We start from the raw sequence: 21,867 nt of genomic DNA, 5'->3' as shown, positions 1-21,867 counted from the left end.
TTCACTCTCACTTCTGGGCGTCACGACACTTCCCTCTTGTTTCTCAAAGTCAGTTCATCATTTGAAAAAAGAAAAAAAACGTTAATGGAAGAAAACCATCCGCGCTCTCATCTCAAGCTCCAATTCTTCGAAGACCAAGACTCCGACAAGCCCCCTGCGTAAATTATTTTCTTCAAATCCTCCCTTCTCTTTACCTTTTATTTTCCCCTTTCAATATCTTGATGCAGCTGTTTAATCTTGTAGTTATACTCGTTTTCTCTTTTATGCTCGTTCTCCGTTTCTCCTATTCTCTTCTTGAAAATTTTATCTGTCAATATGTCTTAGGGTGCTTATGAGTGGCTTAGTTGTCTGTTTGAATCTTAGAATTAAATTAACACGTTTAGTTACAGACAAAAGAGGGCTAGGTTTCCCAGGGGAAAGAAGGTCAAGCCTGGAGAAGAAGCAGTGAATAGAGTAGATATTGTAGACGGTTCGTGTGACTTGACGGATCCTCGTTTTGCCGCTAAGGAACGTGCCAAACGCCATTGTCAAATTACTACAGAACTATTCGCTGAAGATGGACGAGGAATGCTTAATGATGTCTCGGCTGCTGAAGTTTCATATGAGGTAAGTTTATTGTGCTTTTAGTCTGTCCAATTTTGGATTCTATATCAGACTTGATAGAATGAACATGCCATAAGATGTTAAATGTGCGCTCCGTGTTTTCTGAATTAATGTCAATTTATCCTAGCTGTTCAAAGGGTAGAATATTATTCTCAATATTTGTATTCTTATATAGTTTTTGGTGGTCTGTCAGTTATGTATGTACTGCACCTTTCTCCAAGTTTAGTCTCTGACTAATAATTGGTGGAAGGGTAGTTTCCTTTTCATTTCTAATTCAAAAAAAAAAACATCTTCATCTTTTTTTTTTTATAAGAATTTCATGCCTCATTAAAAACCTCCTTCTTGATTGAAGGTGCTTGTAGATAAGCTCCTTAATCAGCGGAAGAAGGAAAAGAGTGTCTTAGGATTTTATTGAACAAAACAATAAAATACATAAGATACATCCCTAAAAGTAAGGAAAGTACAGACAGGTCAACACAAGACAACCTATATACAAAACATTTAATCAACCAATTCCTTCTTTAGCTAAGGCATCAGCCTCTAGGTTGGCTGTCCTGCTTACCCATCTAACCACACCATCAAACATATTAAGCCAGTGAACAATATCTCTAACCAAATAAGCATAAACATCAGGACATAATTCAGCCCCCTTAACCCAATCCACTGCCATCTTGTTGTCACTTTCAATAATCAACCTGTCCTTTATCCTCTCTCGAAAATCAGAATAGAACAGAAGCCCCTTTTGAATAGCTTTTAACTCCATAAAAGTTGGAGGCCCCGAACCTGCAGGCTCCTTGAAAGATCCTAAGGTAGTTCCAGATGAATCTTTTAAAACTCCTCCTAAACCACTCTTCTTCCAATCCTTAGTTGTAGCTGCATCAACATTAATTTTCACAAAACCCATTGGAGGAGGATGCCAAGGAATAGTAGACACAATCAAGTTAGAATGGATGGAACAAGCGTCCCCTAAGGAGGGGTCTGAAATAAGAGAGTCTTTAAGAATATACACCCCTTTATTCTTCTCTAGAAACCATGAAGCAAGCCTAAACCTTGCTAAGAAGAAGAATTCAACCTCATCCAACTTCCCTCCTTCAAAAACAATTGAGTTCCTCAATTTCCAAGTAGTCCAAATAACTACCCCTGGTATGAGAGACCAAATCGTAGAATCAGACTTCAAAACATCCCAAGCCAAGAGAAAACTTTTAGCATTATAATGGAAAACAGATTGAAACTTCCAAAAGTTGATAAATTTATTCCAAACAGACCACACCACCGAACAAGAGAAAAACAAATGAGAAGGAGACTCTTCTTCCATCATGCAAAGAGGGCATAACAGGTTCTGAATTCCTGTTATTCCTCTTTTCACTAGTTCTGTCTTAACAGCTAACCTCCCTAGAACAACCTGCCACAAGAAGGACTCAACTTTTGGTGGCAGCTGACCCCTCCAAACAATTTTACTCCAAAAGTATGCCTCATCCGAACCTAAAGAACCTGCTGAGCATAGATTGACAGCAGATTTAACCGTGAACACCCCATCCTCAGACCCTTTCCAAATCATTCCATCCGAATTATTCGTATTTAGAGCAAAAGCCGAGATGACAACCATCAAATTAGCCCACTGCTCTATCTCCCAGTCATTTAAATTCCTACGAAACTGCACATTCCAAATCCAGCCGAAAGTGCTATACTCCCCAAACTCAAATAACTTGCCTGTTTTGTTAATCGAGATGGAAAAAAGTCTAGGGAAAATAAGCAGAAGCGAACAATCCATAGCCCAAATGTCCTGCCAGAATCGAATAAATTTACCCTCTCCAACTAGAATAGAATACATACTTCTCAACTTTGAGCCAATAGGGTCATCTTTAAAGTGGTTATTAACCACTGATCTCCAAATCCAAGATACTTTATTTGTAGTCTTACTGTCAAACAATAACAAAGAAGGATCCAAATTATATTTAGAACAAATAAAATCCCTCCAGACAGACCCCCTTTCATTAGCATACCTCCAAGACCATTTTTCTAGAAGTGCTCTATTCATCAAATTCATATTCAACACACCCAAACCCCCTTCAATCTTTGGTATGCATACATTCGGCCAGCTAACCCAATAGATCTTACTTTTTCCAACACCCCCTCCCCATAGGAAATTTGACATCAGTGAATTCAGTGTTTTAAGAACCGAAGCTGGTATCTTAAAAAGAGATAAGTAATAAATAGGAAGTGAACATAGTACCGACTTAACCAAGACCAGTCTCCCTGCTAAAGAAAGAGAGGCAGCCTTCCATCTTCAATTTGCTGTAGCTTAGGTGTTGGCTCTTACAATATTTAGTGCCACTCTGAGCTATCATGCACCTGGATTTGAACTTTGTTATTGAGCGAGTTTGTAATTTTAGGATGATTTTTCCTGAATTGGGAGCATTTTTTGCAGTCAAGATAACTGCTAGAGTCCTAAATTTTTGGTTCAGGGGAAAGGATTATCTAATGATGAGGAAATTCATTTTGCAGGATAACGAGAACTTCATTGATGATGGAGTTCAAATAGAACCCTTCAATCTTGACAAAGAAAGAGAAGAAGGATACTTTGATGTGGAAGGAAACTTTGTTGAATATGTCGCCAACAAGGAAATCAAGGTAAAGCGTTATGCTAAATATAATTACCAGAACTTCTATTGACTACCTCACGGGTTTATTGTAGGATGCCTGGCTTGATGGTGTTGAAGCTGATGTAAAATATACAAGAAAAGCATCTGTAACAACAAATGGTGAAAATAATGAAGTTGCGGCAAAGGGCCTTTCTGCCCAAGACATTGGGAAAATAAAGAGACGGATTGCTGATGTGCTAGAACCTGGAGAAACGGTAATGTAAATCATGATGAATATTTTTTCTGAGAGAAAAAAATGGGATTCTTCCAAAGAACAATTGTGTTACACGTTCCAGAATTTGCATTTTTTTCCCATACAGAAAAGTCTACAGTTAGGATAGGAAAGGAGTTGCAGATGCTGGGGTTCGAATCTACAACATGCTAAATGTCACATTTTAAGAATTGCATGTACCAACTGGACTAAACCTTGGATTCCATTTAGCTTTGATTTTCATGATATCAGTATCCTATATATAAAGTGAATGGCAGATGCCGTACCTGGTGATTACATTAGATTATGATTTTATGCTGGAACCTAATGTATTTACTTGACTTGTAATGCTTATTTTAGATGTTAACAGTCATTCTATTCAGGGTCAGAACTTCTGTGGCTAGTCTGGGTTCATAAACCTGCTCACATTAGGGCATAAATTTTACTAAGGCTGTCAAGTATTGTAGATAGTCTCTTCTAGGTATTTTTTCCTCTTTTGGTAAAAGTCATGGTTGCTTTTGAATGGTAGATAGAGAGGTTTTTTTTTGGGAAAAAGAACCTCTCATTTACAGTTCTAAGCTCTATCCCACATGTACAGGATATTAGACATGTTTATCTATGTGGTAATTAAATAGGTTACAAGGGAACAGTTTAAAGCTAATTTTATTTTCTCTTGACAGGTTTTACAATCTCTGAGAAGGTTGAAAGGAACTTCAAATAACAGAAAAGAGAAAATGTCGGCTGAGACAAAGCGTGAATTTGATCAGCTAACTGAGGATGCCATTAAGTTGATGGAGAATGGTGATTTCAGTTAAGTCAGCACTTCCTTGTGCTTCTAGTTCACTTGGACTGAGAAGTTACCTTAAATATTCTTAGCTTTAATGCCACTATCTGTCCAATCTAAACGAAAGAAGGTGTGAAGACTAATGTTTTTAAACCGTTAAGGCAAAGTTAAAGTTGAACTGGTTCTTGCCGATGGATATGATAACTTATCCCGGAAGAGGATTAGTTAGCAGATTTATACATGTTTAAGATTGAATCTTAGCTTGAGATATATGGTTTTCTTGACCACCAATAGCCGGAAATCTCCAATAAAGTGAATCTGTTTCTTTTTTTTTTAACTTTCCCTCTTCTTCATGTGATAACTTTTAAAGCAGGTGTAGGCGAGCGTAGTGGCGGATCCAGAAATATTTTTTAGGGTGGGTACACACATATTAATTATTGAAAATTTTCGCATGGGGTAGGCACAAGTAAAATTTCAGGGTGGGCACCCGTAGTAAAATGAACATCTAATATAAAGAAACTCGGATTCCAGAGTAAGCACGTGCCCACCTTGAGGATGCTTTGCAACCGCCACTGGGCGAGCATAGCTTTAGGTGTATGTATCTTTGGCCATAATTTGTGCTCATTATTGTATTTATTTTATGCAGATGTGTACTATGAGAAGAAAGAAGTTTTCCAGCGTGAGGCTGCTGGTTGGTGCAATGTTTCCATATTCTTTTAATGTGTTTTTTTATTTATATATATTTATTGATGGTTTATGCAGAAAATTTTGTCATATATAAGTATTACTTGTACTTTTCTTAGGGCAGGTGTATATTTGAATAGCTTTTATTAACTATGCTCTTGATATCTATTCTTGCAGAGGGATATGAGAAGTTAGCTCGGCCAGGGGCAAAAGCTTATCTACTGATGCTGGTCTGGCATATTCTCATCCCAACTTGGGAAGTGATGTACTCACAGATGCAAATTATCCTGGAGTAGCTTCCTCGGTACTTTCTGACTCGGCTGTGGGTACTTCTAATTCAAATATAACTTCTGCAGAAGTTTCAAGCAATGCTGCCCACAGTTATGATATGTTTGCAGATGATGACAATGATTCATCAGAAGCTGTCAACACTTTTTCTTAGAGTTTGTATTGTCAGTTATATATTTTTTTGAATATTACGAAGCATTTTGGATTAAATAAAGAGTAAATGTTGCTTGACCTGCTTGTCTAATTTTTCGTTCACTTCCTTTGCAGCCGGAGATGTCTATAGCGATTATGTCTATGATGAGTCTTCAGGGTAACCATTCTTTGATCCTTTTCTGCCTCCATATGCTATAGTTTCAAATGGGATTTGGATATATATATTTTTCTCTTTAGGTGTAACCCCACAGACAGATAAGGGTAACCAGATCCGATCCGAGGTGTCACATTTAGGCCACTGGAGCGACCCACTGTAAAAATAGCGGAAAATTTAAAACTTTTATTGAAACGTGTAACTTATAAAATCAGTTGTCACTATTTAAAAATAAAACAGACGTCCAGACTCGTATATAAATCAAAATACAATTACATGTCCCCTAATCACATGTATCATACTCTGCAACAACGCCAGAAGAACTCCCTTACTGATGTCGATAACTGCACTGGTACAATTCTTTTAACTTGAAAATGTGAGTAATAAAGTGAGTTTCGAAAAGCTCAGTAATACTGAACTACCAGATGATGCTGATTAACGTGCAGATATAGATCAATATATATTTTCTTATTGTTTCCGAACATTTACAGATTTTTATGCTGAACAGAGATCCTACTGATATTTCAGGTAGTAACAGACAATGAACTTTCAGTTCAGATGGAAATATTTCGGATGACTAAATTCAGGAGATCAAAATATATTATCTAGTGTGTTCTCATAAAACCAGTAAAAAGATACAGATTTTTATTTTAAAACATATATATATACACATCTATCCTTTAACAATCTGTTTGTGTAGGTTTCCCGGAACCATACATCTCGCACAACCAGTAAGGCCCTGAGCACACAGCGGAGAAGCCTGCAGATAATCTTCTTCCAATAATAAATCCCCCAGATAAAACATTTCTCCGTCGGTAAACGGAGATATCAGAAATCAAAACAGAATTTAGATCAGATATCAGAATAGAATCCAGATCAGAAATCAGAACAGAATTCAGGTAATGTATCAGAACAGAATTCAAGTCCGAAATCAGATAAAATATTTATATAATTAAGGAACACACCAGAGTTTACAGATATTATTCAGAGGTACTGCATAATCTTATCAAACAGAAAAACACAGATCTTCAGTATACTGATAGAATATCGGAATTCAAAATCACTATTGGAAGAGTTCAATAACTGACAAAATCATCAATTATTCAGAATATGACTTGAGCTGGTAAGGAAGAAATGAAGGTTCAGGACATTTACAATCTATGTCGATTAATCAATTTATCGAATAACTCCAAATGAATAGCTCCCAGAAACAATACTTATCAACTTGTCAATTCATTAACCTTCCATGGTATTTACTCTTTAATATCAAATATTATTATCCATAGATCATCTTCTGAGTCATCACTGAACAGATCTTAAGGAGACTAAAAAAATATTTCAATGCTCTTAATTTCATTTCCACGCTTCCACAATATCATGTAATATTGACGTACTTGATTAATTTGTTCATAACCCATTGTAATTATACACTATACAAACTCATCAGAGTTTTCAGACTTATCCAAATCACTTACTAAATCCTCAATCATTGAAGTTACCTAGTTCATTTAGCAGTCATGTCCATTCCAGTTACTTCGGGATTTTCCAGAGTAATTCAAACGTTCCTGAATTTCAGATACATGTTGTATTTCCGTTCCATTCAATTTGGTCTTCGTGGTTGATTTGTCGAACAAATGTCCAATTCTTAGTATTAAATGCGATCTAGAGTTGAGCTGAGCTGAATACTTTCAAAATTATCATTGAGCTAAACTTGAATAGACGAACATGCATTGAAGTAATATCTATGTCGTTCAGGTACTGACATATTATTAAGGTTGATCGGCTCACTTAAGTTATGTTCCATAACTTTTAAAGGTAGTCCAATACCTATGTTTATTTGGATTCCTTAATTAATCCAAGATATATACTTAGTTTAGGCTATAAGGTTATTTTAGTAATTTTGGTGTTCAGTTTTATTCCATTTATTTCAGAGCTCGATGATATCCAATCATTCCTGAGCTTGGTGATATTCTTGGGTCATTTATATTACAGAGGTATTTTGGTCATTGTACAGATTCAGTGTACTTTAATCATTTTCTTCCATCTGATCTTACTATTAAATTCAATCTTATCATTTATTTCAGTCCTTTCGAACAATTCTGACAACAGAACACCCCCGGCAAATTGTTCTTCAGGTATTTACTCATAACTCGGATATTTCCGAGTCAAGTGCCTTCTCAGATTTTACAAACGGAACATCGGGAATTTTCTTGCACTAAGTCATGATTTTAACAATCAAATCCATACTTAATCGAGTTAAGTACGAATCTTCTAAGTATTTTCTCATTCAGGGTTAACTCTGATTATTTTACCTCTTAAGGGCATTTTCATATTTTCTTAACCAGATAATTTCAATATTATCTCTTAACAAAAATAATATAATTTACAAATCCATGTCTGATTTCTTTATTACTAATCACAAACTTGTAATTTAATTCTAACAATCTTTCAATCTCTTATATTAATCATTTGATCCGTATTCAGATACCGAATTTCTACCACATTCATATCGAGTGTAGAAACTAATTAACTACACAAATGAGACCAACATTATCTTAATCATGCATTTACCAATATTCACATGTTCCAAAAAGCATAAAGAGGTAGTAAAGTATTACCTCGATTTCCATGCAATACTGATCGACCATAAAAATTTCATTCGAACGTCTTTGATCTTCAATTCAACTTCCAATAATTCCTCATATACATATCAACATAAATTATATCAGAAATGGTGCTTAATTGCGATAAACGGATCGAATCAGGAGATAAATCAGTGAAAGACAGCTTACCGGGTTCGAATTTGGCGAAACAGACTTCGGATTCGGATTCAGGACGTCGAAAGTATAAAATATGACTTTTCAAAAATTTGAAATTTTTGGTCAAAATCAAAGTCAACGGGTTTGACCGGAAATTTCGAGGCGTTCGGGTTCGAATTTCGAAAAACGAATAGCGGAATCGGATTTGGAACGTCGAAAAATGTCAGGATAGGTATACTCGGTCGAAGTCAAAGGTCGTTTAATACCCGATCAAAGCCAGTCAAAGTTTTGGTCAACGGTGGTCAACGCCGGTCAATGGTCAACAGTCAACAGGTCAACGGGTCGGGTCGGGTCAGTAGGTCGGGTAAACGAGTCGGGCCGGGTCGGGTTATGACCGGTCAACTATGCACCAAAACCGGTCAAACCGGTCATTTGGACAATCCCCACGCGAAGTGGCGACGCGTGGGGCCCCTTCCGGCTACCTAAAAATCACGGAAAAATTCTTAAAAATTATTTTGAGCGATTTCAAGATACTTACAAAGCTCGGCTCACAATTTTGAACGACGGAGAGCTCGATTTAAACAAATCGAAAACTTTGACCGCTTCACCTCTTCACGCGCCGCCGTCGACGGAGACCAAGGATGACACTGGCGAACTCGGAACGATGCAACGAACACGATGGTGTGGGAGGTGTCGTAAACGGATGACCCGATCGTCGTGAATCGATGAAAAACCAACTAAAATCGAGTTATGACCGACAATACTTCCGACTGAAATTAACGACGAACGGTGACGATTCACGACGAAAGGTTTGAGGGGTTTTGTTTCTTGGTTGACAATGAACACGATGGTGGTTTCGGCTCGTCGATCGGACGTCGGACGGTGAGTAAATCGGAGTTGAAAGAAGGGTTGTTGGAGAATGAAAAACTGGAAAAATCATTCTGGAAACTGACGGGGGAGAGATTTATAATTCAACATATATAAAAAATGGTTAAATCATGGGTTTAGCCACTAAACTTTCTTCACTTCTTAAAACGGTCTACCAACTTTGAAATTATTCAATTTAATCCTCAATTTCTTCCAAAATTCTAATTAAATTCACCACTTTATAATTTCTTAAATTTAGCCCCTAAATTGGGGTGTTATAATTCTCTCCTCCTTAAAAAGAATTTCGTTCTCGAAATTCATTCATGTCGCATAATTGCAGAAATAAAACTTTCATCAGTTCTCTCATATCTTTAAGTAGCTTTTACAAAAGTACGGATTCTCCACTAATCCTTAACCAGCTAAGTATACATTCTCATCAGAATTCTCTCTCAGTCCAAGTAAATAATCAAAACAACTTTATCCTTGTGAAATCAATTCATCCTTGGTTATGTGAATAGGCTCATAGGCTCATAGAGCAGCAGCATATCCCAATTTCATTTATGGAGTCGAGTCAGAATTTCTCAGATGAATAACTCTCACATGGCTCAAGAAATAGTTACAGCGTTTAGACAGATGTTACTGGTATTCTTTTTTGTACAAGTATAGCCTTAACGGATAGAAATTTCGGTTCGCTCGTTACAGATAGAGACTCAATCTTAGAGTTCCGGCTCAGAGAAGTACGATTGTAGTCTAGGGGCATGTACTGATCAAGCATCTTTTGAAATTCGACTGGCCGGTCTATCTTGAAAATTTTTGACTCAAACCATAGCTCTGATACCACTAAATGTAACCCCCACAGACCGATAAGGGTAACCAGATCCGATCCGAGGTTTCATATTTGGGCCACCGGAGCGACCCACTGTAAAAATAGCAGAAAATTTAAAACTTTTATTGAAACGTGTAACTTATAAAATCAGTTGTCACTATTTAAAAATAAAACAGACTTCCATACTCGTATATAAATCAAAATACAATTACATGCCCTCTAATCACATGTACCATACTCTACAACAACGCCGGAAGAACTCCCTTACTGATGTCGAAAGCTGCACTAGTACAATTCTTTTAACCTGAAAATGTGAGTAATAGAGTGAGCTTCGAAAAGCTCAGTAATACAGAACTACCAGATGATGCTGATGAACGTGCAGATACAGATAAATATATATTTCCTTATTGTTTCCGAACATTTACAGATTTTTATGCTGAGCAGAGATCCTACTGATATTTCAGGTGGTAACAGACAATGAACTTTTAGTTCAGATGGAAATATTTTGGATGACTGAATTCAGGAGATCAAAATATGTTATCTAGTGTGTTCCCATAAAACCAGTAAAAAGATACAAATTTTTATTTTAAAACATATATATATACACCCCCATCCTTTCACAATCTGTTTGTGTAGGTTCCCCGGAACCATACACCCCGCACAACCAGTAAGGCCCTGAGCACACAGCCGAGAAGCCTGCAGATAATCTTCCTCCAACAATAAACCCCCCAGATAAAACATTTCTCCGTCGGTAAACGGAGATATCAGAAATCAAAACAGAATTCAGATCAGATATCAGAACAGAATCCAGATCAGAAATCAGAACAGAATTCAGGTAATGTATCAGAACAGAATTTAAGTCGGAAATCAGATAAAATATTTATATAATTAGGGAACACACCAGAGTTTACAAATATTATTCAGAGGTACTGGATAATCTTATCAAACAGAAAAACACAGATCTTCAGTATACTGATAGAATATCGGAATTCAGAATCACTATTGGAAGAGTTCAATAACTGACAAAATCATCAATTATTCAGAATATGACTTGAGCTGGTAAGGAAGAAATGAATGTTCAGGACATTTACAATCTATGTCGATTAATCAATTTATCGAATAACTCCAAATGAATAGCTCCTAGAAACAATACTTATCAACTTGTTAATTCATTAACCTTCCATGGTATTTACTCTTTAATATCAAATATTATTATCCATAGATCATCTTCTGAGTCATCACTGAACAGATCTTAAGGAGACTAAAAAAATATTCCAATGCTCTTAATTTCATTTCCACGCTTCCACAATATCATGTAATACTGACGTACTTGATTAATTTATTCATAACCCATTGTAATTATACACTATGTAAACTCATCAGAGTTTCCAGACTTATCCAAATCACTTACTAAATCCTCAATCATTGAAGTTACCTAGTTCATTTAGCAGTCATGTCCATTCCAGTTACTTCGGGATTTTCCAGAGTAATTCAAACTTTCCTGAATTTCAGATACATGTTGTATTTCCGTTACATTCAATTTGGTCTTCGTGGTTGATTTGTCGAACAAATGTCCAATTCTTATTATTGAATGCGATCTAGAGTTGAGCTGAGCTGAATACTTCCAAAATTATCATTGAGCTAAACTTGAGTAGACGAACATACATTCAAGTAATATCTATGTCGTTCAGGTACTGACATATTATTAAGGTTGATCGGCTCACTTAAGTTATGTTCCATAATTTTTAAAGGTAGTCCAATACCTATGCTTATTTGGATTCCTTAATTAATCTAAGGTATTTACTTAGTTTAGGCCATAAGGTTATTTTGGTAATTTTGGTGTTCAGTTTTATTCCATTTATTTCAGAGCTCGAGGATATCCAATTACTCCTGAGCTTGGTGATATTCTTGGGTCATTTCCATTACAGGGGTATTTTGGTCATTGTACAGATTCAGTGTACTTTAATCATTTCCTTCCGTCTGATCTTACTATTAAATTCAATCTTATCATTTATTTCAGTCCTTTCGAACAATTCTGACAACAGAACACCCCCGACAAATTGTTCTTCAGGTATTTACTCATAACTCGGATATTTCCGAGTCAAGTGCCTTCTCAGATTTTACAAACGGAACATCGGGAATTTTCCTGCACTAAGTCATGATTTTAACAATCAAATCCATACTTAATTGAGTTAAGTACGAATCCTCTAAGTATTTTCTCATTCAGGGTTAACTCTGACTATTCTACCTCTTAAGGGCATTTTCATAATTTCTTAACAAGATAATTTCGATATTATCTCTTAACGAAAATAATATAATTTACAAATCTATGTCTGATTTCTTTATCACTAATCACAAACTTGTAATTTAATTCTAACAATCTTTCAATCTCTTATATTAATCATTCGATCCGTATTCAGATATCGAATTTCTACCACATTCATATTGAGTGTAGAAACTAATTAACTACACAAATGAGACCAACATTATCTTAATCATGCATTTACCAATATTCACATGTTCCAAAAAGCATAAAGAGGTAGTAAAGTATTACCTCAATTTCTGTGCAATACTGATCAACCATAAAAATTCCATTCTAACGCCTTTGATCTTCAATTCAACTTCCAATAATTCCTCAGATACATATCAATATAAATTATATCAGAAACGGTGCTTAATTGCGATAAACGGATCGAATCAGGTGATAAATCAATGAAAGACAGCTTACTGGGTTCGAATTTGGCGAAACGGACTTCGGATTCGGATTCAGGACGTCGAAAGTATAAAATATGACTTTTCAAAAATTTGAAATTTTTGGTCAAAATCAAAGTCAACGGGTTTGACCGGTAATTTCGAGGCGTTCGGGTTTGAATTTTGAAAAGCGAACAGCGGAATCGGATTTGGAACATCGAAAAATGTCAGGATAGGTATACTCAGTCGAAGTCAAAGGTCGTTTAATACCGATCAAAGCCAGTCAAAGTTTTGGTCAACGGTCAACGAGTTAACGGTCAATGGGTCGGGTCGGGTCAGCAGGTCGGGTAAACGAGTCGTGCCGGGTCGAGTTATGACCGGTCAAACCGGTTAACTATACACCAAAACCGGTCAAACCGGTCATTTGGACCATCCCCACGCGCAGTGGCAGCGCGTAGGGGCGCTTGGGGCCCCTTCTGGCTACCTAAAAATCACGGAAAAATTCTTAAAAATTATTTTGAGTGATTTCAAGATACTTACAAAGCTCGGTTCACAATTTTGAACGGCGGAGAGCTCGATTTCAACAAATCGGAAACTTTGACCGCTTCACCTCCTCACGTGCCGCCGTCGACGGAGACCAAGGATGACACTGGCGAACTCGGAACGATGCAACGAACACGATGATGCGGGAGGTGTCGTAAACGGATGACCCGATCGTCGTGAATCGATGAAAAACCAACTAAAATCGAGTTATTACCGACGATACTTCCGACTGAAATTAACGACGAACGGCGACGATTCATGACGAAAGGTTTGAGGGGTTTTGTTCCTTGGTTGAAAATTAACACGATGGTGGTTTCAGCTCGTCGATCGGACGTCGGACGGTGAGTAAATCGGAGTTGAAAGAAGGGTTGTTGGAGAGGGAAAAACTGGAAAAATCATTCTGGAAATTGACGGGGGAGAGATTTATAATTGAGAAAATAACCTCAGTGACAAAAAATGCCTTATAATATACGATTTTAACCAATTTTTTTTATTTGCCAAAATGACCAACTAAATTGGAATGCGATCGATAATTCGCAACGCGGTCTCCGGTATCGCAAATCAGTTTCCAGATTCGCAACGCGAACTTCGATGCGATAGTCGAAGTTCGCGTTGCGAATCTGGAAACTGATTTGCGATAGTCGAAGTCCACGTTGCGATTTATTCCAAATTCGTTGCGATAGTCCAAAATCGCAACGACTGGTGGTATTGCATTTGTTTATTAAGAATTTTCTCTAAAAATATAGTATTCGCACGGACGTGTCGAAGACACGTATTACCACGACCACGACCACGACCTGACCCGAGACGAACGGCGGCGACGGTGGCACGCGAGAGTCCCCTTTGTTCTCTATCACTCAATAAGGAAGAGGGAAAGCCAAGCCTTAAATACCATTCCCAATAGTGTTTCCAATACTATGTGGGATTGAGCATTTCCAACACTTGTTCCCAATACTATGTGGGATTGAGCCTTAAATAGTGATATTATTTTTGAATGTTTTGCTTAAAATTGCAATAATCGCGATTGATTGTAGATTGACTTTTAATTATGACATATTTAATCGTATAATACTAATGCAATTGGTTGTTGATTCAGCTATTTTAAGGTGCATGATTGTTAATTGTTTCCTGAATAATCACATAGTATTGGAAACAAGTGTTGGTAATGCTCAATCCCACATAGTATTGGAAACACTATTGGGAATGGTATTTAAGGCTTGGCTTTCCCACTTTCTTGTTGAGTGATAGAGAACAAGGGGGACTCTCGCGCGCCGCCGCCGTCCGTCTCGTCTCGGGTCGGGTCGTGGTCGTGGTAATACGTGTCTTCGACACGTCCGCGCGAATACTATCTTTTTAGAGAAAATTCTTAAGAAACAAATGCAATACCAACAGTCGTTGCGATTTTGGACTATCGCAACGAATTTGGAATAAATCGCAACGCGAACTTGGACTATCGCAACGAATTTGGAAAATCGCAACGCGAACTTGGACTATCGCAACGAATTTGGAATAAATTGCAACTCGAACTTCGACTATCGCAACGAACTTGGAATAAATCGCAACGCGAACTTCAACTATCGCAACGAATTTGGAATAACGCAATGCGAACTTCGACTATCGCAACGAATTTGGAATAAATCGCAACGCGAACTTCGACTATCGCAACGAATTTGGAAAATCGCAACGCGAACTTGGACTATCGCAACGCGAACTTCGACTATCGCAACGAACTTAGAATAAATCGCAACGCAAACTTTGACTATCGCAAAGAATTTGAAAAATCGCAACGTGAACTTGGACTATCGCAACGCGAACTTAGACTACCGCAACGAATTTGGAAAATCGCAATGCGAACTTCGACTATCGCAACGCGAACTTGGACTATCGCAATGCGAATATGTAAATCGCAATGCGATAGTCGAAGTTCGCGTTGCGATAGTCGAAATTCGCGTTGCGAATTATCGATCGCATTGCGATTTAGTTTTTCATTTTGGCAAATCTAAAAAAATTTGGTTAAAATCGTATATTATAAGGTATTTTTGGTCACTGAGGTTATTTTCTCTTTATAATTCAACATATATAAAAAAATAGTTAAATCATGGGTTTAGCCATTGAACTTTCTTCACTTCTTAAAACGGTCTGCCAACTTTGAAATTATTCAATTTAATCCTCAATTTCTTCCAAAATTCCAATTAAATTCACCACTTTATAATTTCTTAAATTTAGCCCCTAAATTAGGATGTTACATCAGGAGTTCCTTTTCTAGGGTTTTGTCGTGATTTATGCAGCAGTCATAGATATTTTGAAGGCAGAATTGTTAATAAATAAATATGTATCTTGGTGTTGGATTGTTGGGTAATATTGATCTTATCTGGTTTTTTTTCAGGTACTACTACAGTAGCACTTTGGGATATTATTATGACCCATCTACAGGACTCTTTTGCTCAGCAGTATCAGGGCAATGGTAATTTTTCTTTTCTGGTAGACGTGTTTTGCATTTTTCACTTATACTGGTTCATTCATAGATAATACCAACTCCTAGGTTATCATTGGTGGTTCACCTGTCAATTTGAAGAGTACTTAATTTGCAAAAGAAAAATAGCGGAACTGTTGCGGAAGACGGCTATCGGATAGAGCAAAATCGCAACTGATAATTTGAGAAAATAAAAATGAAGATAAAAAGAGACACAAAATTTACGTGGAAAATCCCTAAATTAAATAGGGTAAAAACCACGGGCAACGGTAGAAGAATTTCACTATGAGAAAATAGGAATTACAACTTCTCTCAATCTACCAAGGAGAAAACAATGATAATTCTCTCTTGATAAAAAGGAGAAAACAACTCTAAAGAAACTCTCTAAATTCTTTCTAGTATTGGAAGAAAGCTAGAATGCTTTGGGATGGTTTTGAAGCTAAATGAGCTAGGGTATTTATAGTTGAAGCTTAAGGACTAATTAATAAATACCCTAAATTATAATGACTAAAATTGAGATTTTACCATTGTTTATTTTCAACAAATAGCCAACCCTTTTTGACAAAATTGGTGGCTGCCACCGAAAGTGGCTTGGCCACTTATTTATTTTTCAACAATCTTCCACTTGAAGATTTGATTGGAACAATCATATCTTCACACCATTCTTTCTACCTTGTACCATCATGTTTCTTATGTCTCTGACAGGCCACAAGAAGATCGACACCATGTAAATTTATCAGTGTTGATCGCATTTGTCATGAAATCTGCTATGTTGTCTTTGGTATGGATCTTCTGCATATCTACTGTCCCTTCTTCCACCTTTTCACGAATGAAATGGTACTGAACTCGTATGTGTTTTGTCCTTGAATGAAATGTTGGATTCCTTGCTAGATGCAAGGCGTTTTGACTGTCACAAAACAGAGAGATATACTCTTGATTGTGCCCAAGCTCCTCCAATAACATCTTCCACCAAATTGCTTCTTTACTGGCTTGTGTAGCTGCTACATATTCTGCTTCTGTTGTGGATGTAGCCACAACTGACTGTAATTTAGAAACCCAGCTTACAGCTCCATCAGCAACTTTGAACACATATCATGTTGTAGATTTGCTTTTATCCAAATCCCCTGCATAGTCAGAATCTACATACCCATTGATTAGTAAGTTTGATCCTCCGTAACATAATGCAACATTTGAGGTCCCTTTGATGTATCTTAGGATCCTCTTTACTGTATTCCAATGCTCTTTGCCTGGATTCGCCATGTACCGACTAACCACTCCCACTGCTTGTGCAATGTCTGGTCTTTTGCATATCATAGCGAACATTAAACTTCCCACTGCTGATGCATACGGTACTCGAGACATCTCCATCCTCTCTTCTTCACTGCTAGGACTCATACTGGAGGATAATTTGAAGTTAATAGGAAGAGGGGTAGAAATTTGCTTACAATCTTGCATGTTGAATCGTGACAAGATCTTCTTCAAGTAATTCTTTTGTGAAAGCCAAATCTTCCTATTACTTCTGTCTCGGTGAATTTGCATCCCTAGAATCTTGTTTGCTGATCCCAAGTCCTTCATTTCAAATTCCCTAGCCAGTTGTGCCTTCAATTCTTCAATATGATCTTTGTTGGGTCCTGCAACCAACATGTCATCCACATACAACAGCAATATAACAAAATCGTTATCACCAGACCTCTTGAAATAAGCACAAGGGTCTGCATTAAGTCTGTTGTATCCAAGGCACATAATGAAGGAATCAAATCTCTTATACCAACACCTCGGCGCCTTCTTTAGACCGTATAGAGATTTGTTCAACCTGCAAACCAAGTTCTTCTTTTCTTTTTCTTCAAAACCTTCAGGCTGGAGCATATAAATTTCTTCTTCAAGATTTCCATGAAGAAAAGTTGTTTTAATATCTAGCTGCTCTAGATGTAAGTTCAATGTAGCACACATTGCCAAAACTACTCGAACTGTTGTTAGTCGAACCACAGGAGAAAATATTTCATTGAAATCAATACATTCTTTTTGAGCATATCCTTTGACCACCAGTCTTGCACGATACCTCTCCACTTGATCGTCACCATTTCGCTTGATTTTGAAAACCCATTTGTTACCAATTGGCTTCCTTCCTTGTGGTAGTGGCACAAGGTCCCATGTATTATTTTTATGAAGGGCTTCGATTTCTTCTTGCATCGCCATCATCCACAGTGAAACATCTGAGTTGTGTATTACCTCCTGGTATATTGATGGCTCACCGTCCTCTGTTAAAAGGCAGTATGCAATATTACCTTCTATAACATAATCTGAGTGCCAATTGAGACGTCTTCTCACACGATCTGATTGACGAGTTGTTGGAACTTCAGAACTCCCTGGTTCTTGTTCATCATGTGCTGGTTCTGCTTCAGAAGAATCTCCTTGTTCAACCTCATTTTCCACATGTATCTGTGTAGTCTCTGACTTTTCAGCGCTATCATCATCTTCTTTTCTTTGTAACTTATCTTCTACAAAGATAACATCCCTGCTAATGATCACTTTGCGGTCAGTAGGATCCCACAAGCGATACCCCTTTACACCATCAGCATACCCCAAGAATTTGCATTTCCTAGATTTTGGATCCAGCTTTGAAATTTCTTGGGAGTTGTACATCACATACACAATACTTCCAAATACATGGAGGTTTGAATAATCAGCTGGTTTACCAGTCCACTTCTCCATTGGTGTCTTCAGCTCTATTGCAGTTGATGGAGCTCGATTCACCAAATAACATGTGGTATTGACTGCTTCTGCCCAGAATGATTTTTCTAGGCCTGCATCCCTCAACATTGCTCTTGTTCTTTCTAACAAGGTTCTGTTCATCCGATCTGCCACTCCATTTTGTTGAGGAGTGCTCGTCACTGTGAACTGTCTTTTGATGCCTTCTTTCCTGCAAAAGTCATCAAATTCTTCACTTGTGTATTCTCCTCCATTATCTGTTCTGAAACACTTTATTTTATTTCCAGAATCAAGTTCCACCCGCGCTTTAAAGTTTTTGAAAGTTGAAAATACGTCTGACTTCTTCTTAATAGGGTGCACCCAACATCTCCTAGAGTAGTCATCAATAAATGAGACAAAGTATTTTGCTCCGCCTAGGGATGTTACTGGTGCTTGCTATACGTCAGAGTGAACCAATTCTAGAATACTTTTGCCTCTAGAATTTGATGTGTTGAATTTCAACCGATACTGCTTACTTGTTATGCAATGCTCACACAAAGTAAGTGATACCTTTGTTAAGCCTGGAAGTAATTTTTGCTCCACAAGGACTTTCATTCCTTGTTCTGACATGTGTCCAAGTTTCTTATGCCATAGCATTGCAGAATCTGAACTACATGAGGCAACAGAGGCTTCTGCTTCTAGCAATGTCTCTCCCTTCAGCATGTACAAGTTTGTTGTTATCTTTTCGCCTTTCAGCACCACAAGCGCTCCACGGAACACATTCATGATTCCTTTCCGTGTTTCAATCTTTCTTGCATTATTATCTAATAATTCGTAGGATAATAAATTTTTCTTTAGGCCTTTCACGTGCCGCACATCTCGAACAACTTTAATTGTTCCATCATACATCTTCAATTTGATGGTTCCTACGCCAATGATCTCTAAGGCATGATCATTGCAACTATACACAGATCCTCCTGAGACAGGTTCATACTGATGGAACCATTCTCTTCTTGAGGTCATGTGATATGTTGCTCCTGAATCAATGAGCCATATATCTGCAAATCTTTTTCTTCCTTCCACGGTGGTTGACGCTTCACATCATAGTGCATCTCCATCATCTGAAGTGTTTGCGGTATTACCTTTTAGATTGAAGTTTTTATTTAGACTCCAACAATCCTTCTTCAAGTGACCCTTCTTTCCACAGTTGTAGCACTTTAAATTCTTCTTGCTCCTCGACTTTGATCAACCATGTTTGTGACTACTGCTTTGGCCACGTTCTGTTGATCTCCCTCTCATCGTTATCAATGCCTCTTCTTGTTGCAGATTTACTTGTCTGTCTTCCTTGTTCTTGCGCCGATTTTCTTCTTGGAGAACAGCAGCTGCAACGTCATTGAAGACTAGACTGGTGACATTACTGTTTGTCAAGTTGATGATGAGTTGATCATACGAATCAGGTAGACTTTGAAGTAGAAGTTCAGCACATTCTTGTTCTCCTATTGTACATCTTAATGATGTAAGCTGTGAAAATAACGTGTTCAGTGTGTTTAATTGCTCCGTCACTGAAGTAGATTCTGGCATACGGAGAGTGTACAATTTCCTCTTAAGGAAAATTTTATTGTGCAACGATGTGGCCTCAGTTTGGTGAGATGATCCCATATCTCCTTATCTGTCTTCTTCTCCTCGATACTTGACAATACTTCATCTGCTAATGTTAGATGAAAGTTTGCCATAGCATTTCCGTCCATTTCGATCCATTTGTTGCCGTCTGTGAAATCTACTGGCCTTTCGTTGATAGCTGCTAGACAACCGTCTTTCCTCATGATGGCCTTCATCTTCAATTTCCACAATGAGAAATTTCTCCCATTGAACTTTTCAATATCAAATTTCGTTGCCATTGCTTCGTTTACGGATTGCTCCCACTATTTCACTATCGTGAATAATTCTCTGGAACCTTCAAAGAATGTGTAATACCTTCTTACTTTCTTATGTTGGAGGATCCACCTTTTGGTGGCAACAACAAAAGACAATAAGCAGATATTACACACTCTAATCTAGCTCGGATACCAATTGTTGCGGAAGACGGCTATCGGATAGAGAAAAATCGCAATTGATAATTTGAGAAAATAAAAATGAAGATAAAAAGAGACATAAAATTTACGTGGAAAACCCCTAAATTAAATAGGGTAAAAACCACGGGCAACGGTAGAAGAATTTCACTATGAGAAAATAGGAATTACAACTTCTCTCAATCTACCAAGGAGAAAACAATGATAATTCTCTCTTGATAAAAAGGAGAAAACAACTCTCAAGAAACTCTCTAAATTCTCTCTAGTATTGGAAGAAAGCTAGAATGCTTTGGGATGGTTTTGAAGCTAAATGAGCTAAGGTATTTATAGTTGAAGCTTAAGGACTAATTAGTAAATACCCTAAATTACAATGACTAAAATTGAGATTTTACCATTATTGATTTTCAACAAATAGCCAATCCTTTTTGACAAAATTGGTGGCTGCCACCGAAAGTGGCTTGGCCACTTGTTTATTTTTCAACAGGAACATGACCTTTAGGGAGAACAATATTCCCTTTTACCACTGAGGCCACTTGATGAGTTTTCGTTTTAGATTATTAGGGTAATGTTAATTAGTTAGAAAGTAAACTTGTAAGATATCTATTATCATTAATTAGCCAGAAGTAATTTTATAATATCTGAATCCATTGGACGATGGATGCTTTTCATTACCGTTTTTTCTTACAAATTGTTCTCTTTAACTTGTTTGGCAAAGCTAGAACAGTGAAAAAATTTAGAAATTGCATGTTTAATTAATTCAGTTGAATAATGCGTTGGCATCGTAAGCTGGTTTTCAGTTTGTGGTTTGCCTGGTTACATTCTGCATATGCCTGCTTTAGAACCTCATCTGTCTTATCTCTTCTGCTGATATAGTTATTCCTTTAATGAGGCAACTGGAACATATGACGAAGTTAAGGAGGTTGCATCTGCATAAATCGAAAGTAGCCGCTGCAGTGTAGGATGTTGTACAAGCTGTACAGTAAGGTGTGTGAAATTTTCATCTTGAAGTATGTTTCATAGGACAGGCTCCTCGAATGTTATTTGCATTTGAGATCTAACATTCTACAGTTTGTGGTTATAGTGATCTCGAACTCTAAGACTTAGCCTAGTTGGTTGCGAATTGAAGTCATTCTTAGGAGGCTACGGTTTCTTTTGTACCCAAACAAAATGATTTTGTCCTTGGTTTATTTTACCAACCAAGATCACGTTTCCTGATTATTAAACTTAAAATACTTCTGCACCGAAAAAGGAGAAACTAACCGATCATTGTTTTGATATAGCAGCCAGAAACGAAACTAGGTATAACACAGATTGAGATTGGGATTTACTTCTTGTGTTGTCGAGCACTTTTGTAATCTCCAGAGCGCGCAATTCAGCCGCCTTTGGGCGGCCTCAGGCAGTCGTTTCCCTGAAGGGGCTGAAACAGCAGCAT

The 21,867-nt window shown here is 37.4% G+C and overlaps 1 protein-coding gene across 1 annotated transcript; it reads left to right on the top strand.

Annotated features, from left to right (window-relative positions):
* Positions 1-61: 61 nt before the first annotated feature.
* On the top strand, positions 62-21,656 carry LOC120178232. The gene is made up of 11 exons (XM_039184154.1): positions 62-158; positions 384-606; positions 3,109-3,234; positions 3,299-3,460; positions 4,137-4,266; positions 4,887-4,931; positions 5,102-5,216; positions 5,306-5,348; positions 5,428-5,522; positions 15,592-15,669; positions 21,309-21,656. The coding sequence occupies exons 1-11, from the start codon at positions 85-87 to the stop codon at positions 21,367-21,369; spliced, it is 1,152 nt and encodes a 383-aa protein (XP_039040085.1). The 5' UTR covers positions 62-84; the 3' UTR covers positions 21,370-21,656.
* Positions 21,657-21,867: the final 211 nt, after the last annotated feature.

Source organism: Hibiscus syriacus, unplaced genomic scaffold (genome assembly GCF_006381635.1).
Source record: "Hibiscus syriacus cultivar Baekdansim isolate YM2019G1 unplaced genomic scaffold, ASM638163v2 tig00003507_pilon, whole genome shotgun sequence".
Lineage (NCBI taxonomy): Eukaryota > Viridiplantae > Streptophyta > Magnoliopsida > Malvales > Malvaceae > Hibiscus > Hibiscus syriacus.
Note: the sequence above shows the minus strand (reverse complement) of the source record. Positions and strands in the feature narration are given on the sequence as shown.